At 38.3% G+C, this 23,997-nt stretch overlaps 1 protein-coding gene across 8 annotated transcripts in view; it reads right to left on the reverse strand.

Annotated features, from left to right (window-relative positions):
• The window catches only part of PDE10A (phosphodiesterase 10A), a 763,936-nt gene that overhangs the window by 11,284 nt on the left and 728,655 nt on the right, over window positions 1–23,997 (reverse strand). For all 8 annotated transcript variants that reach the window (XM_004465920.5, XM_058289686.2, XM_071212528.1 and 5 more), the window contains 2 exons: window positions 6,720–6,831; window positions 3,729–3,809 (listed from right to left, as the gene is read on the reverse strand). In XM_004465920.5, the coding sequence (XP_004465977.2) occupies window positions 3,729–3,809; window positions 6,720–6,831 (193 nt within the window). The remainder of the gene's footprint in view (window positions 1–3,728; window positions 3,810–6,719; window positions 6,832–23,997) is intronic.

Raw genomic sequence — 23,997 nt, forward strand, 5'->3', positions numbered from 1 at the left:
TTTTTTGGCAGTATTTTGCTATTAATAACAAACACTGATATTTAAAACATAAAAAGGCAAAGAGCTCAACAAAAGCTATGTTGTTTGGCAATTTTTTAAAAAAAATAATACAGGATTTTTTTTTAAAGATTTATTTATTTATTTAATTCCCCCCCTCCCCCGGTTGTCTGTTCTCTGTGTCTATTTGCTGCGTCTTGTTTCTTTGCCCACTTCTGTTGTCAGCGGCACCGGAAGTGTGGGTGGCGCCATTCCAGGACAGGCTGCGCTTTCTTTCACGCTGGGCGGCTCTCCTTACGGGGGTGCACTCCTTGTGCGTGGGGCTCCCCTAAGAGGGGACACCTCTGTGTGGCAAGGCACTCCTGCGTGGCACGGCACTCCTTGCGCGCACCAGCACTGCGCATGGCCCAGCTCTACATGGGTCAAGGAGGCCCGGGGTTTGAATCCCGGACCTCCCATGTGGTAGATGGACGCCCTAACCACTGGGCCAAGTCCGTTTCCCATGGCAATTATTTTTGTAGCATTATTAATGGAAGGGGCACAAGGCAAAAATAGACTTGTTTCGCAGACAAGTGCAACAAACACAATAAAATTTAAAACAGGAATTTACTGCAAAATAAACAGCTATTCATTAGATATTTGGTAGCTTCTTTTAAAAAAAAGGCCTCCTGAGTAGTTTAATTTTTCTTCAGCTGTATTTAATTATTTTTCTTTAGCTGTGTGATTAAATAAAACATGTAGATGTAATGATAAAATGCATATGGCTCTAAAAAGGTACATGAAAAATATGGATAGAATTCCATATTAATATGCACATACCCACACATACAAGCAAAATTAAAAATTTTAATATGTAAAATGTTTGAAGTGGTTATAGTCATGGGAAGAATATCTCATTTGCCTTAGTCTACTCAATATTTTACTATATTATTAAATTTTGCATAATATTTTATTATCTCATATAAAATTTTCCATGACTTATATTCTTGTTGTTTACATATCTCCTACATTAATCCTTAGCCAAAATGTTAGTATCTTTTTAAATATTCCATTGGGAATTCCATTTGGAATTTTTAAAATGTAGATGTTATTAACTTTCTACGTAGTATGTAAATAATATGAATATTAGGTGACTTAATATTATATAATTATAGCTTAAATTTCTTATAAAAGATTTGCATTCATGTTTTCATTTTCAAGTCAAATGTTAAGCCATTTACATTTGTTGAGCAATTATTGAGTATTAGACACACTTGGCTTGATCCCTTACTCATAATAGTTGTGTGACTTTGAGTAAATTACTTAGACTTCCTGGGCCTTCATTTCCTCATTTGTTTGGAATTGCTGTGAAGATTTAGGATAATGCATGAGAAGCACCTGAAATAATATAGGGAACCAGAAGATTCCCAAGAAACCAATGAGATTTTTACACTACAAGCTACAAGGGATAACCTATTGGTATTTTTTGTGAGTTGAAGAGAAAATCAAGTTGCAGGCTATACAATTTGCTAGGGATAATTCACAAAGATTATTTAATATCAAGGACACAATTCATATTTCACTACTGTAATTCAATGTCTTTCTAACTGCAATTTCTTAGGTTTAGTGCCCAGGGTTAACTATTTTACTTCAGAATCATGGAGTGTCCAGAGGGAACTGCTGAGATGAGGACTCAAGCCTGAAACCTTTTTCCTGGATCCTTAGTAATTCCCAAATGAAAGGCTTCCACCAAAATATCCCCTCCAAAAATGGCTTCCAAGTAAGGGGACTAGAGTTTGCTGTGCTGATGATATACAATGAGCTGGGGACTTTTTTGTGTGTTAACATTTAATAAGTTTAAATAAAGTAGGAAAATTTGAGAACTTATCTAAAATGATCATCTTGTGAAATCTGAGACGTTTTCTAACCTAAACTCTGCATTATAATTATTTTTCCTTAAACAACTTCCTTATTATGACATTAAAAGATTACTAGTTTAAAAGACCATACTATGATAAATATAGCATATATAGAGAGAGACAAAAAGTAGCAAGGCACAACAGCCCTCAAAATATTAAAAATTAACGTAAGTTTTGCAGTAAGACCCATAAAGGGAATAATTATTGTCAAGTTTTGGTGAGACAAAATGCAAAATGTACTAAATTACTGTTATTTACTAGGAAAAATGGACCTTAGTCCACATCCATGATGTTACTCTCAAAAAATATTTTTTCATATTCAGTGACAAAATATTTCTATCTGTTAAAAATCCTAACAATTCAGGGAAGTGGATGTGGTTGAAGCATGTGGGCACCCGCCTACCACATGGGAGGTCCCAGGTTCTGTTCCTGGTGCCTCCTAGAGAAGATGAGCAAGAGAGCAAGCTGGCACGATGGGCTGGCATGGTGAGATGATGTAATAAGATAATGCAACAAGGAGACACAAAGAGGAAACACAATGAGAGACACAACAAAGCAGGGAGCAGGGAGCAGGGGTGGCTCAAGCAATTGAACGTCTCTCTCCCACACAGGAGGTCTCAGGTTCAGTTCCTGGTGCCTCCTTAAGAAAAAAAAAAAGACAAGCAGACACAGAGATGGCACAATGAATGGACACAGAGAGAAGACAGCACAAACAACAACAGGGGAGAGAAAGAAATAAAACAAGTAAATAAAAAACAAAACACCAACCCTTTGAAAAAATATATTTACAGTTCAAATTCATCTACATCCTTGTGTTCAAGTCAGAAAAGAAAGCTAGTTAACTTCAACTACATGCATCTCTCTAGGACAAAGCGATAACAATGTAAATGACTAGGATTTTTAACCTTGGTCTTACTATCCCCAAACTCAATGAAATTAGAGGCTCCAAGTGGTCTAACTTCTACCCACAGATCACTAGATCTATCCAGTGCACAAAACTGCCACAGCCTCAAGGCTTCTCAGTTTGACTTGCCGCCTTGTGAATAAAATCAGAGGTAAGAGTTGGCTGTCAAACCAGGTTCAAAGTATAGAATTTCTCTTAAGGATTGTGATGGTTTGAAGCTGTAGACCCCAGAAGAGTATGTTCTGAAAGCTAATCCATTCCGGTGGGTATTAACCTATTGTAAATAGGGGCTTTGATGAGGTTATTTCAGTTAAAGCAGTGTCCAGGGAGGGTCTTAATTCTCTGACTGGAATCCTTTATAAAATGGGATGAAAATGGAAAGACAGAGAGACAAAGTCGTGGAAGCCAGAAACTGAAAGCAATGAAACCCGGAAGAGAAGGGAAAGACCGGCAGATGCCACCACGTGCACTGCCACATGACCGAGTAACCCAGGATCACCAGCAGCCAGTCCTTGGGAAGGAAACATTGCCTTGGTGATGCCTTGGGTTGGACATTTTTTTCAGCCTCAAAACTAAGTTTGTAAGTTAATAAATTCCCATTGGCAAAGCCCGCCCATTTTATGGTATCCACTTGAGCAGCTTCAGCAAGTGAAGAGTCTATTTTCCCATCAATACCACTGAGATACCCAAGAATGCCTTAGCATGTACAGTCTCATTTGAGGAGATGATGATTCCAGGTGAATGTGGCTGTTCATTTTCTATTTCTCAGTCCTATGAGGACGAGTCCTTAAAGTTTCTACAATACTCACCAGACCTGGAATGACTCATCCTTGTATATAAAATATGTGATAAGATGGCATATGCCTTTTATTCATGTACAATTTTATGACCACCTTAAGATAGTTAAGTTTTAACCAGATAAGTCATACTTGGCCTTGTGGAACTTCATCCCTTTTGTCTCTGTCCATCATCGGAATAGGCTGTATGCCCAATTTCTTCATTTCGTCACCCTAAGAGAAAGAGGGAAAATTATGCTTTCTCAATTTAAAACCAGTTATACAATTTAGGTATTAATGAGTTGCTCCTTTTGCGTGCTGATTTTCCTCAAAACAATGTTTTGAAGTACAATACTGAAAAATTTCAAGTACCATTGTTTGATATTTTATACTGATCTTCTGCTGTGATTGAATTACCAGAAACCCTGTCGATCCTCCCCCTTCTGGTTTTATCTGCAGGAGTTACATGAAGAGTTACCCAGCAATAAGGAAGCATCACCACAACCACAACAAAAACATGGACTAACCGCAAACCCTTCCTCACTTTTATCCTTCAAATTATCTTTCATGTACATTCAACTGGGTGGAGCTGGGCTCTAGAGGGAAATTTGAAAAACCAGCATGGGTTAGTAAAGCTGCAGAATACTATCATAAAGAGAACAATTATGGATGATATTTATTAAGACAGATGATGTTGCAGGCTCTGGACTAATAATTTGTATACATTCACATAACACTCATGAAATACTGTGAGATCGATATTATCCCTATTTTATAGATTTTGTCAAATATTTCTCTTTTTATCTCATTGTTACAGTTAAAGCATGTTAAAATCATCTTCCTTAACATTTCTTAATTTTCCCTACTCCCCACTTCTTTCCTCATATATCTCTATATATTTTGGTATTTTGGTTATTTTAATTATACTTGTTTTCAGGAATCAGAATCACAGGACTAAAAAAAAATCCTGGTTAGGGGTTAAAAGCAAATTACTCCTAACTCCTATTAAGAAATTTTATGTAACAGACAAAGACACCTGTAGTAATAATATAAAGGCACTTCAACTACAGCATCTGCTCTAGTCTTGTCACTATAAATATTAAAATCTGTGGGTCTCAAACTTTTTTCTTTCTTCTCCCAAGTGAGCAAAATATACTAAGTCCCATGCTCTCGACACATTTTACAAGTCCAATAAGGAAAAATATTTTAAATAACCAAGGATATGGACACATGCTCAGAAACAAGGATAAATGCTAAAAAGGAAAAAATAACAACTGAGAACCATGGGATTATGCTGCGTGCAATGGAGAAAGGACCCAGGCTAAGAGCTCGGGCATTGTGGGGAGAATGGCGGAGGGGTGGAGAAGAGTGTCCTAAGCAGGTGACAACTCTCGGTGGGAAGGCCCTGAGAGGAGAAAGAGCAGGGAACAGTCAGAGAACCAGAAGGCAAAGAGACATCTGAATGAAGACATGCAGAAGGCCGGGGACATGTCATGTGCTTGGACAGGCAGTGGGCGGGCACCTGGCAATGCAGGACTTCAGGGCCCAGTGCTGGCTGTGGCTTACTATCACAGCAGCAGTGGCAAGGCAGAAGGTGTGAAAGAGGGTGCTGATATCATCAGGATCATTATCATCCCTCTCAGGCAAATGAGGCAACTGAGGCACAGAGCTAAGCCAGAAAACTAGCCCAATTTCATGACCCTGTGCCAAAGCAGGATTTTAATCCTGAAGACAGGGCCTATGAGCAAGCTAAGAGCCTAATAATTGTTTGTTGACCAAATAATAAATGAAGAATAGAAAGGAAGAAAAATTTATATTACATATGTCCTATTTTGACTCATATTTTAGAATACAAATATAGTTATTGAAGTAGTGAAATATATCATAGTTAAATAAAATTTTCAAAACAATAAGCTAGGTCCAGAACTGTTTTCCTTTTTCATAATTATAGAATGTATTCTAGAGTTATTACTTTTAGACAGATGTGCACATCATGTGGCTTGTGGTAATAAAGTAAAATATTATAGTTCAGACATATACATCTAAAACAATTTTCTTAAATGAGTCTAACAGTGACTAGGTCGTGACATGCAATAAAATAAAGGAAAAAAAAATCGTGCAAGAGCAAATTACACAAAGCATCTGGCATTCTAAAGAAATAATACTATGAGTTTAAGCAACTCCAGGTCTGTGGTTCTCATGCAATAAAAATTATTTGCCTTTACCATTATGAAATGATTCAATCTTATAAACCATTTCTACTAAACTTGTAGCTGAACAATTTCCAGATTTTTTCTTTTTACATCCTTTTTTCCTCTGGGTGATGAGACATATGATGTCATCACCTAATATCAAATTATTTACCCTCCAAATATATTTCTTCCAACCATAGGAGGTAACTAAAAGAATTACATGTATTTTTTCTCGATAAGGTATTCTTTGAACTTCCAGGTAACTAGATATTTGTGAATTCATTTAAACAGTATAGGAAGAATTACATTATATTTACTTGTGGACAATTCAGGTTAACTGAGGGGTAAAATGCACATTGCTGGTAATTTAGATAACTCAATCAAGGAATCATTAGTGGAAGCAACATACAGGTGTGTTTCATGTGTCAGGAGTTTCACGAATGAGCATCCCACATGTCCCATAGAACTCATAGTTTGCAGCAAACTGACAGTTTGGTCAATTTACATATTCTCAAGTGTCTGTGGTACATGGCATTGAACCTCCTGAATTTCAAATTGCAGGCATGGTCAGCCTACGATATTGTGGCTTCCACTGAGAACTTCATGCAATGCCTAGATGACCAGTAATGCTTACTGAATGAATGAACAGACCAGCTATCAAGTACGGCAACTTGTGCACTTTTGTTCAATGAGTAAGTGCTTAAATTCTTTCAGTTGTAATCAGCAGATGTACACACACATTCAAGTACAATGTAACAGGATGACTACTCTCTTTTTGTATCTGCACTAGTGCCAAATCTGGCACTGTATGTGGTTCAATGAAAATAGTTTTGAAACTACCAGCAATCTGACAACCAAGCCATGGTTAATAAATTGTCTATTTACCTGATTTCTCCTCAAAATTTCCCCCTTCTTACTATGATCTACATTCATATAAAAATCAAGGACATACCTCAGCCCAGAATTCTGCATATATATCATTTGCTGTCAATTGTGTAACTGTCCACAGTTTTGTCACAGAACAAAGATCACAGGCAGTCATCATCAAACCAATTACACGGTCTCTAGAACACAATAATATAAAACTTGTCAGCTCAAAGTTTGCACATTTATAATAAGGGCTAAAAGGACTTCTATATTTTCAGGAATGATGTTTAAAGTATATATTACTTCATGATAGGAGGAAGCATTACAGAGCAGGTGAAACTAACAGGCAGGGTGAGTAAAATGGAATTAAAAGAATATTGTGGCTTTAACTCTAAGAACATCAGACACTTTTAGCACTAATTCTTTGAAATGAATATATTACACGTTCCTGTTGCCTCAGTATTACTTTTAAAGCCAAATATAATCTGGACCACAGCTAATTTATAATCTAAACCCCCAGTATACTTTCACAGCCATGGACATTTTCGTTTTCTTAGAATACTGGAAATCTACAGTGAGAAAGAACCTCAAGAGAAAAATCTATTCCAATCATTTCTTTTCTTCAAATATATATATTTTTATTGGAGTATATCATACACATGCCTAAATAATAAGTGTATAGTAAAGATTGTGAACTTACCAAATAAACATGCCTAACATCATACCGGATCTCATATATCACCCCTCCACCACCAACTTGCATTGTTGTAAAATATTTGTTACAAACTACACAAGAGCATCATCAAAATATTACTACTAACTATATAGCTCCTATCTTACCTTTGGTGTATTCTTCCCCAAATTACCCTGTTTTTTAAAAATATAGTTCTATTACAGAGGCTGTGAAGTTACAAAACAACCATGTGTAGAATTCCCATAAAACACCCTTTCGCCAATATACCACACCATGGTGGAACATTGGACACAAATTATGAGATAATATCATCAGACTGTTACCACCAGCCATGGTCCACAGCATACATTTGGCACAATTTTTCCATACATCTCCATTATCAACACAGAATATCTTTGGCATTACTGCAAGAATATTATAGTATTGCTGTTAACCAGTCTATAGTCACATGAATTGTAGTTTTCCCATTCTTCTCGACATTCCCAAACCCTCAATAGTGATGTACATCTCTAGCTCACAGAAGGACATTCTTGCATTTATATCCTCCCACAATTCTCATCCACCTCTGGGTTCACTGTGTTATTCAGTCACTAGATTATTCTTTAGCTTTCTTTCAAATGACATTTACTTTCCCAGACTACCCTTTTCAGCCACAATTTCATTTACAAATCAGCTGCTACTCACTATAATGTGTTACCATCAACTCTATCCATTTCCACATTTTTACAATCAAGGTAATTAAAAGTTCCACCTACATTAAGCATCAGTAGTTCTTCTCAACCCTACTTTCATCTCCTAATACCTAAACTCTAGGTTTTAACTCCATGTGTTTATTCTTCATATTTAGTTCATATTAATGAGATCATGCAATATTTGTCTTTTTGTTTCTGGCATACTTCGCTTAGTATAATGATTTCAAGATTCATCCATGTTATCGTATGTGTCCCAGTTTCATTTCTTCTTACTGCAGCATAGTATTCCATCTTACCACATTTTGTTTATTCATTCATTGGTTGATGGACACTTGAGTTGTTTCCATCTTTTGGCAATTATGAATAACACTGCTATTAACACTGTTGTGCAGATGTCTGCTTGTGCCATAGTTCTTAGTTTTTCTGGATATATTCCTAGTAGAGGAATTGCTGGATCACATGGCAGCTCTATATTTAGCTTCCTGAGGAACCACCAAACTGTATTCCACAGAGGCTGCACCATTTTACAATCCCACGAACAGTGAAGGAGTGTTTCTATTTCTCCACATCCTCTCCAGCACTTATTGTTGTATGTTTTTTTTAATAATGGCCATTCTATGCGGTGTTAGATGATATCTCATTGTTGTTTTGATTTGCATTTCCCTAATAGCTAGTGATATGGAACATTTTTTCATGTGTTTTTTGGCCATTTATATTCTTTCTTTGGAGAAATGTCTATTTAAATATTTTCCCCATTTTTAAATTGGATTGCTTGCTCTTTTATTGTCTAGTTGTATGATCTCTTTTATACAGAATGGAAATCAAGCCCTTATCAGATATGTGACTTCCAAATAGTCTCCCATTGAGTGGGCTGCCTTTTCACCTTCTTGATGAAATCTGCTGAATCACAGAAGTGTTTAAGTTTGAGGAGGACCCATTTATCCATGTTTTCTCTTGTTGCTCAAGCTTTCAGTGTGAGATCTAAGAATCCACCTCCAACTACCAGGTTTTGAAGATATTTCCCTTCATTTTCTTCTAGGAACATTATGATACTTGTTTTTAAATTTAGGTCTTTGGTCCATTTTGAGTTAATTTTTTAATAAGGTGTGAGATAGCGGTCTTTTTACTTTTGGCTATGGATATCTTGTTCTCCCAGCACCATTTGTTGAATAGACTGTTTTGTCCCAGTTGGGTGGGTTTGACAGGCTTGTCAAAAATCACTTGGCCAGAGATGTGAGGGTCTGTTTCTGAACCATCAGTTTGGTTCATTGGTCTATGTGTCTACCTTTATGCTAATACCATGCTGTTTCTACCACTGTAGCTGGATAGTATGATTTAAAAAGTCTGGAAATGAGAGTCCTCCAGCCTCACTTTTCCTTTTTAAGATGTTTCTGGCTATTCAGGGCCTCTTATCCTTCTAGATAAATTTGAAATTGTGTTTTCCATTTGTTTGAAAAAAGCTGGTGGAATTTTTATTGGGATTGCATTGAATCTGTATATCAATTTGGGTGGAACTGATATCTTCCAGTCCATGAGTGTGGAATATTCTTTCAATAATTTAGGTCTTTTTAAAATTTCATTTAGCAATGCATTATAGTTTCTGAATACAAGTGCTTTACATCTTGTTTAAGTTTATTCCTAAATAACTGATTATTTTAGTTGCTATTGTAAATGGAATTTTTTCCAGAAATCCTCCTCAGAATGCACTTTATAACTGTATAGAGACACCACTGATATTAGCATACTGACCTTGTATTCTGATACTTTACTGAAATCACTTATTAGCTCTAGGATCTTTGTTACAAATATTCTGGGACTTTCTAGATATAGGATCACATCATCTCTGAACAGTGGATGTTTTACTTCTTCCTTTCCAAATTGGATGCCTTTTATTTCTTTTTCTTGCATAACTGCTCCAGCTAGAACTCTAGCACTATATTGAACAATGGTGGTGACAATGGGCATCCTTGTCTTGTCCCTGATCTCAATGGAAAAGCTTTCAGTTTTTCACCATTGAGTACAATGTTAGCTGTTATATGGTCTTTATCAGGTTGAGAAAGTTTCCTTCAATTCCTATCTTTTGTAGTATTTTAATCAAGAAAGGATGCTATATTTTGTCAAATGCCTTTTCTGTGTCAATTGATAAGATCATGTGATTGTTCTTCTTTGATTTATTAATGTGGTGTATTATGCTGACTGGCTTTCTTGTGTTGAACCACCCCTGCATGCCTGGTATCAACCCCACATGATCATGATGAAGAGTTGTTTTAATGTGTGGTTGGATTCGATTACCAAATATTTTATTGAGGATTTCTACCTCTGTATTCTTTATAGAAATGGGTCTGTAATTTTCTTTTTTCATATCATCTTTATCTGGCTTTGGTATCATGGTGATTCTGGCTTCATAGAATGAGTTTGGTAGCATTCCTTCTTGCTCAATTTTTTTGGAGGAGCTTGAGTAAGACTGATATTAAATCTTCTTTGAATGCTTGTTAGAACTCACTGTGAAACCATCTGGCCATAGGCTTTTCATTTTGGGGAGCTGTTTAATGATTGTTTCAATCTCTTTACTTGTTTTGTCTGAGGTCTTATATTTCTTCTTGGGACAGGGTAGGTTGTTTGTACATTACTAGAAATGTTTCCATTTTGTCTACCTTGTCTAGTTTTTTGGCATATAGTTGTTCATAGTATCCTCTTGTGATCTCTCTTATTTCTGTGGGGTCAATAATGTTCTCATTTTCATTTTTTAATTCATTTAATTGCATCTTCTCTCTATTTTACTTAATCTAGCTAAGGGTGTGTTAATTTTGTTGATATTCTTGAAGAACAAACATTTGGTTTTGTTCATTCTATTGTTTTTTTGTTCTCAATTTCATTTATTTCTGCTCTGATCTTTATTATTTCATTCCCTCTATGTGCTTTGGGATTAGTTCTTTTTCTAGTTCTTCCAGCTGTGTAGTTAGGTCATTGATTTTGGCTCTTTCTTCTTTTTTAAGGTAAACATCAGGGGCTATAAATTTTCCTCTCAGGACTGCCTTTGCTGTAGTCGATAGGTTCTGATATGTTCTCATTGTCATTTGTCTCGAGATATTGATTTCTCTTGAAATTTCTAATTCAACCTACTGATTATTTAAGAGTGTGTTCTTTAATATCCATATGCATGTGAATTTTCCCTTTTTCTGCCACTTGTTGATTTCCAGCTTTATTCCATTATGATCAGAGAAAGTTCTCTGTAAAATTTTGATTTTTTTGAGATCTACTTTATGGCCCAATATATGGTCTGTCCTAGAGAAAAATCCTGGAGCACTTGAAAAGAATATATATCCTGCTGGTTTTGGAGTGCAATGTTCTATACATGTCTATTAGATTTAGTCCAATTTTCATATTATTCAAGCTCTCTGTTTCCTTATTAATCCTCTGCCCAGATGTTCTATCCAGTGCTGACAGTGGTGTACTGAAGTCTCCAAATATTATGGTAGAGATGTCTATTTCTTTCTTCAGTTTTGCCAGTGTTTTACTCATGTATTTTGGGGCATCCTGGCTAAGTGCATATACATTTATGATTGTTATTTACTCCTGGTGAATCATCCCTTTTATGAATATGCAATGTCCTCCTTGGTCTCTAATAACAGTTTTGCTTGTAAAATCTATATCATCTGATATAGATATAGCTACCCAGCGTGTTTGTTTTTTTTGTTTTTTTTCCGGTTATGGCATGCATGGAATATCTCTTTCCAACCTTTCAATCTATTGCTATCCTTTGGTCTAAGATGAATCTCTTGGAGACAGTATATAGACAGCTCATATTTTCTTACCCATTCCATCAGTCTGTGTCTTTTGATTGGGGAGTTTAATCCATTAGCATTCAATGTTATTACCGTAAAGGCAGTTCTTATTTCATCCATTTTGATATTTGGGTTTTATCTGTCATTTTATTTTCACCACTCTTTTGACATTTTCAGTTACTGTTACTGATACAGTCATCATTTCTAGACTCTCTTCTGAGCCTCTCTCCTGTCTTTTCTTTTCAGGCTGTAACACTCCCTTTAGTATTTCCTGCAAAGCCACTCTTTTTGTTACAAACTCTCTCAATTTCTTTTTTATCTGTGAATATGCTAATCTTGTCCTTGTTTTTGAAAAACAATCTTGCTGGATATAAAATTCCTGGCTGGCAATTTTTCTCTTTAAGTATCTTAAACTTATCATACCACTGCCTTCTTGCTTCTGTGGTTTCTGATGAGAAATCGGGCCTTATTGGATATCCCTTCCTTATATGTTATGCACTGCTTTTCTCTTACTGCTCTCAGAATTCTCTTTGTCTTTGGCACTTGACATTCTGATTAGTATGTGTCTTGGAGTTGGTCTATTTGGATTTATTCAGATGGGAGTATATTGTGCTTCTTGGATATGGATATCTATGTCCTTCAACAGGATTGGGAAATTTTCCACCATTATTTCTTCAAATATTCCTTCTTCCCCTTTACACTTCTCTTCTTCTGTGACACCCATGACATGCATGTTTGCATGTCTCTTGCTATCATTTAGTTCCCTAAGACCCTGTTCAATTTTTTTTTCCATTCTTTTTTTCATTTGTTCTTCTGTACGCTCGCTTCCAGAGCCTGTGTCTTCAAGCTCACCAATCCATTCTTCTGCTTCCTCAAATCTACTGTTATATGCCCCTGGTGTATTTTTTATTTCATTTATTGCACCTTTCATTCCCATAAGGTCTGTAATTTTCCTATGTATGCTTTCAAATTCTTCTTTGTGCTCCCCCAGTGTCTTTTTAATATCCTTAATCTCTTCAGCCATCACATTGAATTTATTAAAGAGATTTGAACATCTATGATTAGTTGTCTCAACTCCTTCATGTCATCTACAGGCTTATCTTGTTCCTTTCACTGGGCCATATCTTTCTGTTTCTTGGTATGGATTATAATTTTTTATTGGTGTTTTTGGATCTGGCTTGCTAGATGTGTTTATTCTGGGTGCAGTTTCTCCCTTTAGTTTAGGGATTTCTTACCTTTTCTCCCTTGCCTGTTGTGTAGTAGGAGTCGAGGATGTAATTGGTGCTGTAAGCTATGGATGCTGAAGCTGCACACATTGCCCCAGGAATTGATAAAGCTTCTCCTACCTTTCTCCTCTGTCAGGGGTAGGGACAGAGCTGCAGATATGCATAATAATACAAGTTGGGCAGGACAAGACTGTCTGTAGTTGCCTGGAGAGACTGTTGAAGTTTCACACCTCTTCCTTCCCTACCATGGGCGTGGATTGAACTATAGTTGTGGGCAGCAATCTATGCTGTGTGGGTCAAAAATGAACATAGTTATTCAGGTAAACTGATGTAGCACCAGACCCCTTCCCTGCTGGGAGTGGCAATAGACCCCCTAGAGTGCCCAACAATTCTTGTAGGCCAAATACACCTGCTGTTGCCCGAGAGGCTGAGGGAGTACTGTCCCTTCTGCCCTTTAAGGGGTGAGAATGGAATCGCCAACACCCAACAGTTCAGTCCCTGTAGGCCAAAAGTACCCATTGTTGTCCAGAGAGGCTGTGGAGACACCAGACCCCTCCTATATTATTGGGGGTGGGAGTGGATCCACAGGTATCCAACAGTCCAGTCCATGCAGGCCAAAAGGGTCTGCCACTACCTGGAAAGGCTGTGGAAACATCAGCCCCCTCCTTCCCTATTGGGGGGTTAGGGTGGATCCATAAGTACCCACCAGTTCAGGCTGTATGGGCCCAAAGCACCTGCGGGTACCCAGAGCAGCTGGGCAAACACAGTCCTCTTTTGCCCTATTGGGGATGGGGGTGGAGCCACATGTGCCCAATGGTAGGATTTGTACAGGCCAAAATTGCCTGCATTTTCCCTGAGAGGCTGAGGGAATACCAGCCCCCTATGGGAGAACAGAGGGGAGATGGACTCAAAGGCACTTAACAAACCAGTTTGTGTGGGCTGAAAATGCCTGCCATTGCCTGGAGAGGTGAGGATACCCAGTTCCACTCCTATCCTATTGGGGTGTCAGCATGCAGTTCCCAGTGCCTGACCATTCAGTCCTTGCAGGTCAAGAGTTCCTGCAGTTGCCTGGAGAGCCTGGTACAGGGCCTGCCAGCTTCCCCCCTGCTGGAGGTGGAGCTGGAGCCTAGGCTAGGCTTGCAGTCCAATCTTGGTGGAAAGAAGCCAGTCCCTAACTTCACTAGATTTTCAGTCAACCAGGTTTCCCCTCATGCCAGGGGCAATCAAAATGGCAGCCACCAGACTCTTCCCCACTTGGACAGGGTCAGACCCTAGCTGTTGCTAGTATTATACTTTAGCCAGCCAAGTCCACTACTCAGTAGCTGAGGTGGTGGACAACTGTCTTTTCCTCCACTGTTTATGGGCAATGGGGCTTCAAACTCCAGCCATGGAATAGCTTTGTGCTGCTAGAGTGGGATGGGCACTGCCTTCTGCAGCATGGCCTGCAGCTTCCCAGAGAGGTGATGCAGGTCCCCCCAGCTTCCTCTCTGCCACAGGCGGGACTGGGGCTTAGGCTAGAGCTGCAATCCGACCTGGGTGGAAAGAAGCCAGTCCCTACCATCACTGTGATTTTCAATCAGCCCCACTTCCCCTCTTGCTGGGGGCAGAGTCAAAATGGTGGCTACCAGCCTCTTTCTGACCTGGACGGGCTCAAAGTTTAGCTCTTCCTAGGATTATATTTTAGTCTGCTGAATTTACTAATCAGTAGCAGAAGTCTGTGGCTACACAGTGTCTTCCTCCCCCAATTTTTGGGAAATGGGGCTTCTAACTCCAGCCACGGAATAGCTCCTGGGACAGCTTGTGGGCACAGACCTCCGAGGCATGGAGGGTGTTACTCACAAATCCTCTCTGCAGATGGGCAGTCTCCTCTTTCTGTACTTTCAAGGATGCTGTGGGATGCTCTTCTGGTCTCCTGGGACCCCCAAACAGGTGCTTTAGAGAGCTCTGGGTGGTTACTAACTGGCCTGCAGCACGAGCTGACTCCAGGAGCGCCTTACTCTGCCACCATCCTGGCTCCCCACCCCCCCATTTCTTCTTTATATGAGGAAAATCCAAGGTCTGAAGAAATTAAGTGAATTCTTCAAAGTGATACCAGCTAGTGACAAGGTCAGAGTAGAACATAGGTTTCCAGCATTCTTTCCCATATTTCCTACGTAGAAAATGTGTAAGATGGGACACAACCTCCTTAATACTTTGTTTTCTGCTCATCAAATATTCCTTTTCAAATGAAATGAATTTTATATTTCAGCTGTTTTATGTTCACAACTCTGTGTGTCTGACTTTTTTTTCTCTCCTGAATTTGATTATTACCACCTACATGGGTTAGGATACATATTGGGTTAAATATTTGATGAGTCTTTCCTTTTGAGGAAAATAATCACGGCTTAAAGAATTCAAATGGGCATATATCCTATAATTTTAATAGAGTTCAAAGGACTTCTGTTTATCTCATGATATCTGACTATTCAAAAAGAAGTCTATACTCAACAGAAGAAAGAACCATTAGCTATTAAAAAACTTTAATAACCTAACTTCAATTTTTATAAAATCAAATCTTAACAAAACTTTGTAAGTAACATGCCAAACTGTGTGACAAGTAAGTGCATGCAATCATTTCCAGCTCATATCTAATATTTGAATGGGGCTTATGAATTCACTGCTGCTAACAGTGACTGTCTGACTTTTTCTAGCTCTTCAGACCTTCTCCATTTGTGGGCCTGCCCCTGGCCTGGTTCCTGAGCCTGTCCTGACCAGGGTAAGATGGCACATTAGGAGCTACCCATCTGACTCTTTGGTAGGGCTTCTGATGTACTTTTGCTCCCGAGCCAGGATTCCTGGGCATCTGGGAGACCCTGCTCCTTTCCATTCACTTTGTCTTTGAAAACTATCAATTGCAAAGTTCTTTTATTTTCCTTTAGCCCATTTGACTTTTCATCTTTACTTTTCTTAAGGACACACATCAAGGAAGTATTGTTGTCTCTAACATGGTAGTCTAGGTAACTTTAAAACATGAAAAAGCTGTAACTGTGCTTACAAATAATTATTTGACCAAAAAAATCCAACATTTAATTCACTTGCCTAACTATTTTTATCTCATAAATCCATGAAACACAAATAAATGTTAATGGAACTGGCCACTGCAAATCTTGCAGAAACACTTTTCTCACTGGAAACAGATTCTATATGGAACTACTACTAGGATTGGTAGGATTGTGAACTAGTTATCATTTAGATTTGTTGTCAATTTATATAAAGCAATTTAAAAGTAGCTATTTTACTATTAATGAAAAAAATAAGAATAAAACAGATTAGAAATTTGCCATTAAATGCCTATAATAAATGTCATTACTCACTTTCACTCTCAATGACAAATCAGTTAGATGGTCACAGCTGTCCACAAAAGTTAAACATGAATTGGAATGACCCTTCTTATTTCTTTCCATGAATGGAATGCAGACCTTACTTATTTGGGTACTCTGGTCTTCAATGCATTTTAAAAATCAATTAGATGGGTGCGGATTTGGCCCAGTGGTTAGGGCGTCCGTCTACCGCATGGAAGGTCAGCAGTTCAAACCCTGGGCCTCCTTGACCCGTGCGGAGCTGGCCCATGCACAGTGATGAGGCACGCAAGGAGTGCCATGTCACGCTGGTGTGTCCCCCATGTAGGAGAGCCCCATGTGCAAGGAGTGCACCCTATAAGGAGAGCTGCCCAGGGCGAAAGAAAGTGCAGCCTGCCCAGGAATGGCGCTGCACACAGGCACAGATGGAGAGCTGACACAACAAGATAATGCAACAAAAAGAGACACAGATTCCCGTGCCGCTGACAGCAACAGAAGTGGACAAAGAAGAACATGCAGCAAATAGACACAGAGAACAGACAACTGGGGTGGGGGTGGGGGAAAAGGAGAGAAATAAATAAATCTTTAAAAAAATAAAAAATAAAAATCCATTAGGAAAGGGTTGGAGTTTGTGCTAACCACACTGTTGGTATAATCTGGTATATCCCAGTCACTAAAAACAATGAAGTAAGAGCTTGACATAATGCCTGTGTCAGAAATGATTCCTAGGCAAGTAATTTCAGAGTGTTTGACTTCATTCATTTGTTGCAAAAAGTTGTGAATACCCTGAATGTTGCAGGCACACGTATGACACTGAACAGAAGAAACACTGCTCTCCTAGAACAAACATTCCAGAAGGGAGGAGAAGAAAATAAGGTGAAACTATTCACACACTGACAAGTTCTACATGAAAAAGAGTAAAAGGAAGTAATCATTGGAAGATCTGTGAAAAGGCATTCCAGCAGGGAGAATAGTATGTGGAAACATCCTGACGGGAAAACAAGCCTGGTGGGTTTGTGGAATGAAATGGTCAGACTGACTGAAGTGTAGTGACTGAACTGAAAAAGGGTTGCAGTCCATTTGGAGAGCTGGGCTGGAGACACATTAAGGAGTTGAATCTTTATTCCAAGTTTGATGGGAAGACCTTGGACTTTTAAGCAGAAGAGTAACACGGTCGGTGTTTTGAAGAGATCACGCAGGTCTGCTCAGTGGAGAATGACTTGTAGAATTGCAGGGTTGAAAGGCAGGCTGCAGAGAAATCGCTGCATGAAAAATTTAAGTGGTCCAGACACGAGCTTGAATTAGGGGAACAGCAGCAAGACTCAGAAAGCAGAAGGACGCTGGATGTTTTAGAGGGATAGGGTCAAGCATCTCACTCGCTCTTCCTCGCCTTTCCTCTACCTCCCTCTTGCAATACATCCTTCCAGACCAGGGGGCTTTGATAAAGCACATAGAATCTGTCATGGTTGTGTGGACATTCTGACCTGAAAGAAGGAAACATATCTTGCCACAGTGCACTTTAGCCTTTTCAGTGCCATCTTACTTCAAAATTCTCCCTGCAACAACTACTCTCCAGTTCATTGGTCTCACCCAGGACAACTAACAAGGAGATGATAGACAACCACCATACCAAGGAACCGCAAGTGTCTATAACTGGAGTCTCATCCATCGGCCCTATGGGACTGCAGCCTCCTCTCAATTAGAGGCTGAGTGGACATCACCATCCCAGAGTCCTCAGGACTGGGGAATGAACAATGGACTAAAGTACACTTACTGGTATTCTCCTATAGACATAGTGTGATTCTAGAAATGGAGGAAATTATATCATTGATGTGGAGGCAGTTTGGCTCCTGGAGGTTCTGAGAGCAGGGAGAGGAAAAAACAGGTATAAAAGGGGGAATTTTCAGGACTCAGGAATTGTTCTGAATGACATTGCAAAGACAGATACAGGCCATTATATATCTTGCCATAACCTACAAAATTGGGAGGGAGAAAGTATAAACAACAACGTAAACTTTAATCCATGCTTAGTGGCAGTGCTCCAAAATGCGTTCATCAATTGCAATGAATGCACCACACTAATGAAGGATGCTGTTAATGTGGGAAAGTTTGGGAGGTTGGTGTGGGGGGTCGCATAAGGGAATCCCCTATATTTTTCATGTAATATTTATGTAACCTAAGTATCTTTTGAAAAAAAATAGGTTGTAATATGGTGGCATTTTCGGGACATTGGGATTGTCTTAAATGATATTGTAGTGATCGATATAGGCCATTATATATCTTGTCATAACTTACAAAAATATGTGGGAGAGAGCGTAAACTATAACGTAAACTAATCCACACTTAGTGGCAAGGCTCCAATATGTGTTCATCAATTGTAACAAATGTACCACACTAACGAAGGATGCTGTTAATGTGGGAAAGTGTGGGAGGGCTAGGGAGTGGGGTATATGGGAATACCCTACCATTTTTTATGTAACACTTATGTAATCTAAATATCTTTTAAAAAATAAAATGAAAGAAAATTCTCCTCCCTATACCGCAAGATCATGGAATAGCAAAACTTTACAAAAGCGAGGGAAAAGAAACTGCAGGTAATCTGCTGTATTTTAGGTGGGTTATTGATTGGCAAGAACAAAGTCCCAGCTCTTCCCTATCACCCCCCCTCTCCCATTTCACCCCTCACACTCTGGAAAGTTAGAGCTTATCTAATTTTATTTAATTAGCCAAGGATATAATGTTTTATTGGAGGAGAAATGGAAATGAACAACAGGAGCAGACGAAACATATAACTTTATAAAAGATATACAATAGATCCATGAAGACACACACAGACTGAATTCTCATAAATTCATTATGAAACTTTCCCAGTTGGGTGACTATCTGGAATTCAAAAACAGTAAATGCCTGTGGCTCAATCTCTGCAGGTAGAGTTGGAGATATAAAATTCAAGACTTTTAAAAATTCTGTGCCTTTGTTGTTCATTAGACTATGCAGCAGCCTCAAGGGATAAGGTATATGCTAACCTTTCAAACTTAGACTTACTTATTCTAGTTTAAAACAGTTATTTTACCTACTTTAACAAAGATATATCTGCCAGGATCCTAACAACAAACAGATGACACACTCTAAGGAATTAGATTATGCAAAGGGGTGCTTTTCAAATGAGTGTGCAGGGTGAAGGGAAACTGAGGAACGGTGAGGCCCCCCTAGGGCTACAACAGTGAGAAGCCCTTGGCATCAAACCGAAGGAGTAAGGAGGGGAGAAGCTGCCAGAACTGAGCAAGGCTATAATTGTAGGAGGGGAGAAGCCACGTCTTTGTTAGAGGAACAAACCACCCACCAAATCCTGTCTTGACAGGGAGGAAGTGAGGGGCACAAATGCCTGAACTTTCCTTCTACCCGCTGATGTCCTGTTAATGCCACCACTGGCTGAATCCACATGGACGCTACAGGGCAAGGGCCCTGGGTCACTCAGTCCTGGGAGGCTGAGGGGGAGGGGAAGGGCGGCTGCTGGACCTGGAGTCAAACGGGGGCTCTCCAGCATGCAGTGGTGTGTCGAAGGAGAGGGCTAAGGAGTTATTGTTTGTGTGTTTAAATCAGATTTGAAATTTGAACCATTCAAATAAAAAACTGCCCCTCTTTTTCCATGAGGTATTAATATGGCATAGAGTTGCAAAAAATAGTTTAAAAGACAAAACGTGTACTAATCTTAGAGAATCCACGCTTTTGGCCTTTGAGAACCCAGGTAAAGGTGTTTGTCATAAAAAATAGAAGAAGAAAAAAAGAAAATAAATGTTCAGTACATGTCCTATTGTAGGATGCTCATATAGAGAGAGCTGATCAAAGACCAGATTTCTGTTACTACAGTTACTACAGAGATTAAGTCAAGTGTCAAATGGTTAAGCAAAAATCAAGCGTTTGAGAGATGTATACTATGTTTTGTTTGGGAACTGTCATCTAACATTCCATTCAATTTCTTTATTTCATTTTAAAATAATATCAAACTGCATCATATTTTTATGACTAGCTTAAATCCCCTTTTCCCTTAAATTATTCTTTCAATAATTTTCTATCTTTTTTAACTTCTTCAAGGAATTTTACATCACTGTATTAAGTGACTCAACTCATGTTACCTTAAATCATATTGTCTATGATAACTATTGCACTTCCCTCCAAATAGGATCTATTTTATTTGGCTAATTCATTAAACATTAAAGCAAAACAAGGATGAGCAAAGTCCTTGAAAATATTATTTGAGCAACTGCAGACCCCAAATAATAGAATAGATTTTAGAATCTTATTCTTTCCAATGACATGAATGTAACTCATTCATATAAGCATAAACATTCACTAAAACAAACTTTAAATTTAAATTATCAATGTTTAATTTTACAGAACCCTAAGCATACTTCTTTTACATATAACACAAGAGAGAAGAAATTGCATATGAAAGGAAAATGAGTCTTGATTAAATGTGTATCTCAGAAGGATTTACTGTATTTTTAACATACTCTAACTTAAAATTAAATTGCCTAACTGGAGTCCTTATATATTACTTCTAAAGAGCTGAGAATCCTTACACAGTTATATAGGTTATGTGCATAACTTAATTCTAAACATCTAAACAAACAGGAAACAAGAAGGAAAGGATCAAATGATCCAGAGAGAGACTGGAGGAAGGCAACTCATAAGAATTAAGAGATCAAGTAGGGGAGCAGGAGATGGAGAAGGAAAGATATTTAAGAATGGCAAAGGCAAACTGCATCTACCAGTCAAGTGAAGAAAGTACAGATTTCGTTTAAAAGTTTAGTGTTCCCACTTATCATATTTCTCTGCTGAAAGATTAAATATACCTAACAGAATGAGGGTCCTCACACATTTACGAAGGCAGGTTTGGAAAATGCTAAGAGGAAATGACATTATGGTCTAGGAACAGCTAGATCTGTTTTTCTCCAAAGCACAAAGCATATAGCAGTGGCTTTCACCCTTTCAACACCCCTTAATCGTGCAACCCCTTAATTGTCTAAAGAATGGTTCAAGTGTTTAATATTGTACCTTTCCTTTCAAGCATACTTAAATCTAAATTAAAGAAAAACAGTTGTGTGAGGTGGGGCAAAGGGACTGTTTTTTTTTTTTAATTTTTTTATTTTTTATTGACTTTGTAATAATATTACATTAAAAATATATATGTGAGGTCCCATTCAACCCCATCCCCCCACCCCCCCTCTCCCCCCCCCCCCCCCCAACAACACTCGTTCCCATCATCATGACACATCCATTGGATTTTGTAAGTACATCTTTGGGCACCTCTGCACCTCATATACATTGGTTCACATCATAGCCCATACTCTCCTCCATTCCATCCAGTGGGCCCTGTGAGGATTTACAATGTCCGGTGATTGCCTCTGAAGTACCATCCAGGGCAGCTCCATGTCCCAAAGACGCCTCCACCTCTCATCTCTTCCTGCCTTTCCCCATACCCTTCGTCCACTATGTCCACTTTTCCCATTCCAATGCCACCTCTTCTATGTGGACATTGGATTGGTTGTGTCCATTGCACCTCTATGTCAAGAGGAGGGAAAGGGACTGTTTTTGAAGGGCACAAATATTCCTTGGGACTAAGAGAACTGACTTTTGTATATTTTCTAATGACTTTAAAGAGATAACAAGATCCTAAAATTGGTTTTAAATTGCATGTTTGAGAAAGGCAATTTCAACATGGGACACTTGGGAGGAAGAATTATGAAACCAAGCAACTCATATTTTTGCCATTTTTGTATTTGAAAGGATACTTTAACGTGATTTCACAGCTTGAAACACACTTTGGTCCTTTCTGTGTTTGCTGGAGTGGTCCTTAGGAATGATTATATGTTCTGTACAGCAGAAAAAATGATGCTGTAATTCAAGAACAATGCTCTGATGTCTGTGGTTGTTCTGTTCATAGTTTGTCATAAAAGAACCTATGATCACTAGTTTCAGTTATTGAAAAACACACAAAGGATGCTTTGTCTACCTTGAACCTAAGTCTAGAACCAGTTTCCAAAAGTGATAGTCTCTTTTTAGTTGCATTTTGGAAAAATACTCTGAAAATTTCAGTGAATAAATCAATTAGTTTATAGATGATTTCTCTTTCTTTGGTGTCCTGTATTTCTCCTCTCCATCATGTATATCACCATCAAGTGCTCTTTTATAAGTTAGCTCTAAACTAGCTTAATAATTCATTTCTGGGATCCCTAATTCACATGAAATTTATAAAGTTTAAAGAACTTAGAAATGATCAACTGTAAGAACTTTGTGAACACGCGACTGTATGTATGTGTGCATAATATAAGTCAATTACATCTGCATTTGAAAGACAAGTGACAATAACTCTCATACATAATTGGTTCATGCTAAAATATAATAATAAATATCAGTGGTAGGTGTCAAAGGATCATTGGTAAAGATAAAAGATGGGAAATAAACATCAGATATCAGGACTTTCAGCTATGCTCAAGAGAAAAATATGAGTGACATTCAGCTCCGAATTTGCGTGGGGGAAATAAAGCCTGAGAGAGCCCTAAGATGAGAGAAACATCTGGGTAACATCCAACTGACTCAAGAAGAAAAGTTCAACAATCACAAGTCAATTTGAGGCTATATTGATTAGATTAATTGTAGTTAGATCATTTGGTTGAACATAAAGGAAAACTCACAAAAGGTACAATTGGTAAATATCTATAATGGCTGATGTATATAATATGGGAAAATTAAAGTTAAGGCTTTAGGAAATGAAGGATAAGGATACATGATATATGCTAAAGACAAATTTATAAAATATATGCTAATGCTGTGGTTTCACTGCTGTAGAGATTAGCATTATTATTACTTGGCCCCATGGTTACTCTGAGGGAGACAATGAGTAAGGGGCAGTCAGGACTTATCTGCTTGCCATGACTCACATAAATGTTTCTATGGCAGTGTTCAGGGATCTACTTTTGGTTAGGGAAACAAACCCAGAGCATGGGATCAGAGGACGAAATATTGTTATGATGTCAATCTACCCAAAGCAATTTACAAATTTAACACAATCTTGATCAACATTCCAATAGCCTTCTTTTGCAAAAATGGGAAAGCCACTCATCAAATTTATATGGACATGTAAGTGGCCCCAAACAGCCAAAGCCATCTTGAAGAAAAAGACTGAAGTTGGAGGACACACACTTACAGATCTTAAAACTTATTCCACAAGCCACAATAATCAAAACAGCATGGTACTGGCTCAAGGACAGAATTATTGGCCAATGGAATCTGAGAGCTCAGAAATCAACCCTCACATTTATGGCCGATTGATTTTTTAAAAGGGGGCAAAGATCATTCAGTTGGGAAAGAATAAGAGGTATTTGGCCAAAATTTGCCACCAATATGCTCAGATAAATAATATAAACTTTTGATGTTTTAATATTAATTCTAGATATAAAGGTGAGAGGACACTGTCTGCCACTTTTCAGCTATCCAAGGGAGCAATTACAATTAATGTCACGCAAAAAGATGGTTTAAAATACACTATCATATATTTAGCTCCAATGACTCCAATAATAACAGAAAAATTGATTTATTAAAGGTATAAAACAAAACAGAATTGT

The sequence above is a fragment of the Dasypus novemcinctus genome, chromosome 28 (genome assembly GCF_030445035.2).
Source record: "Dasypus novemcinctus isolate mDasNov1 chromosome 28, mDasNov1.1.hap2, whole genome shotgun sequence".
Lineage (NCBI taxonomy): Eukaryota > Metazoa > Chordata > Mammalia > Cingulata > Dasypodidae > Dasypus > Dasypus novemcinctus.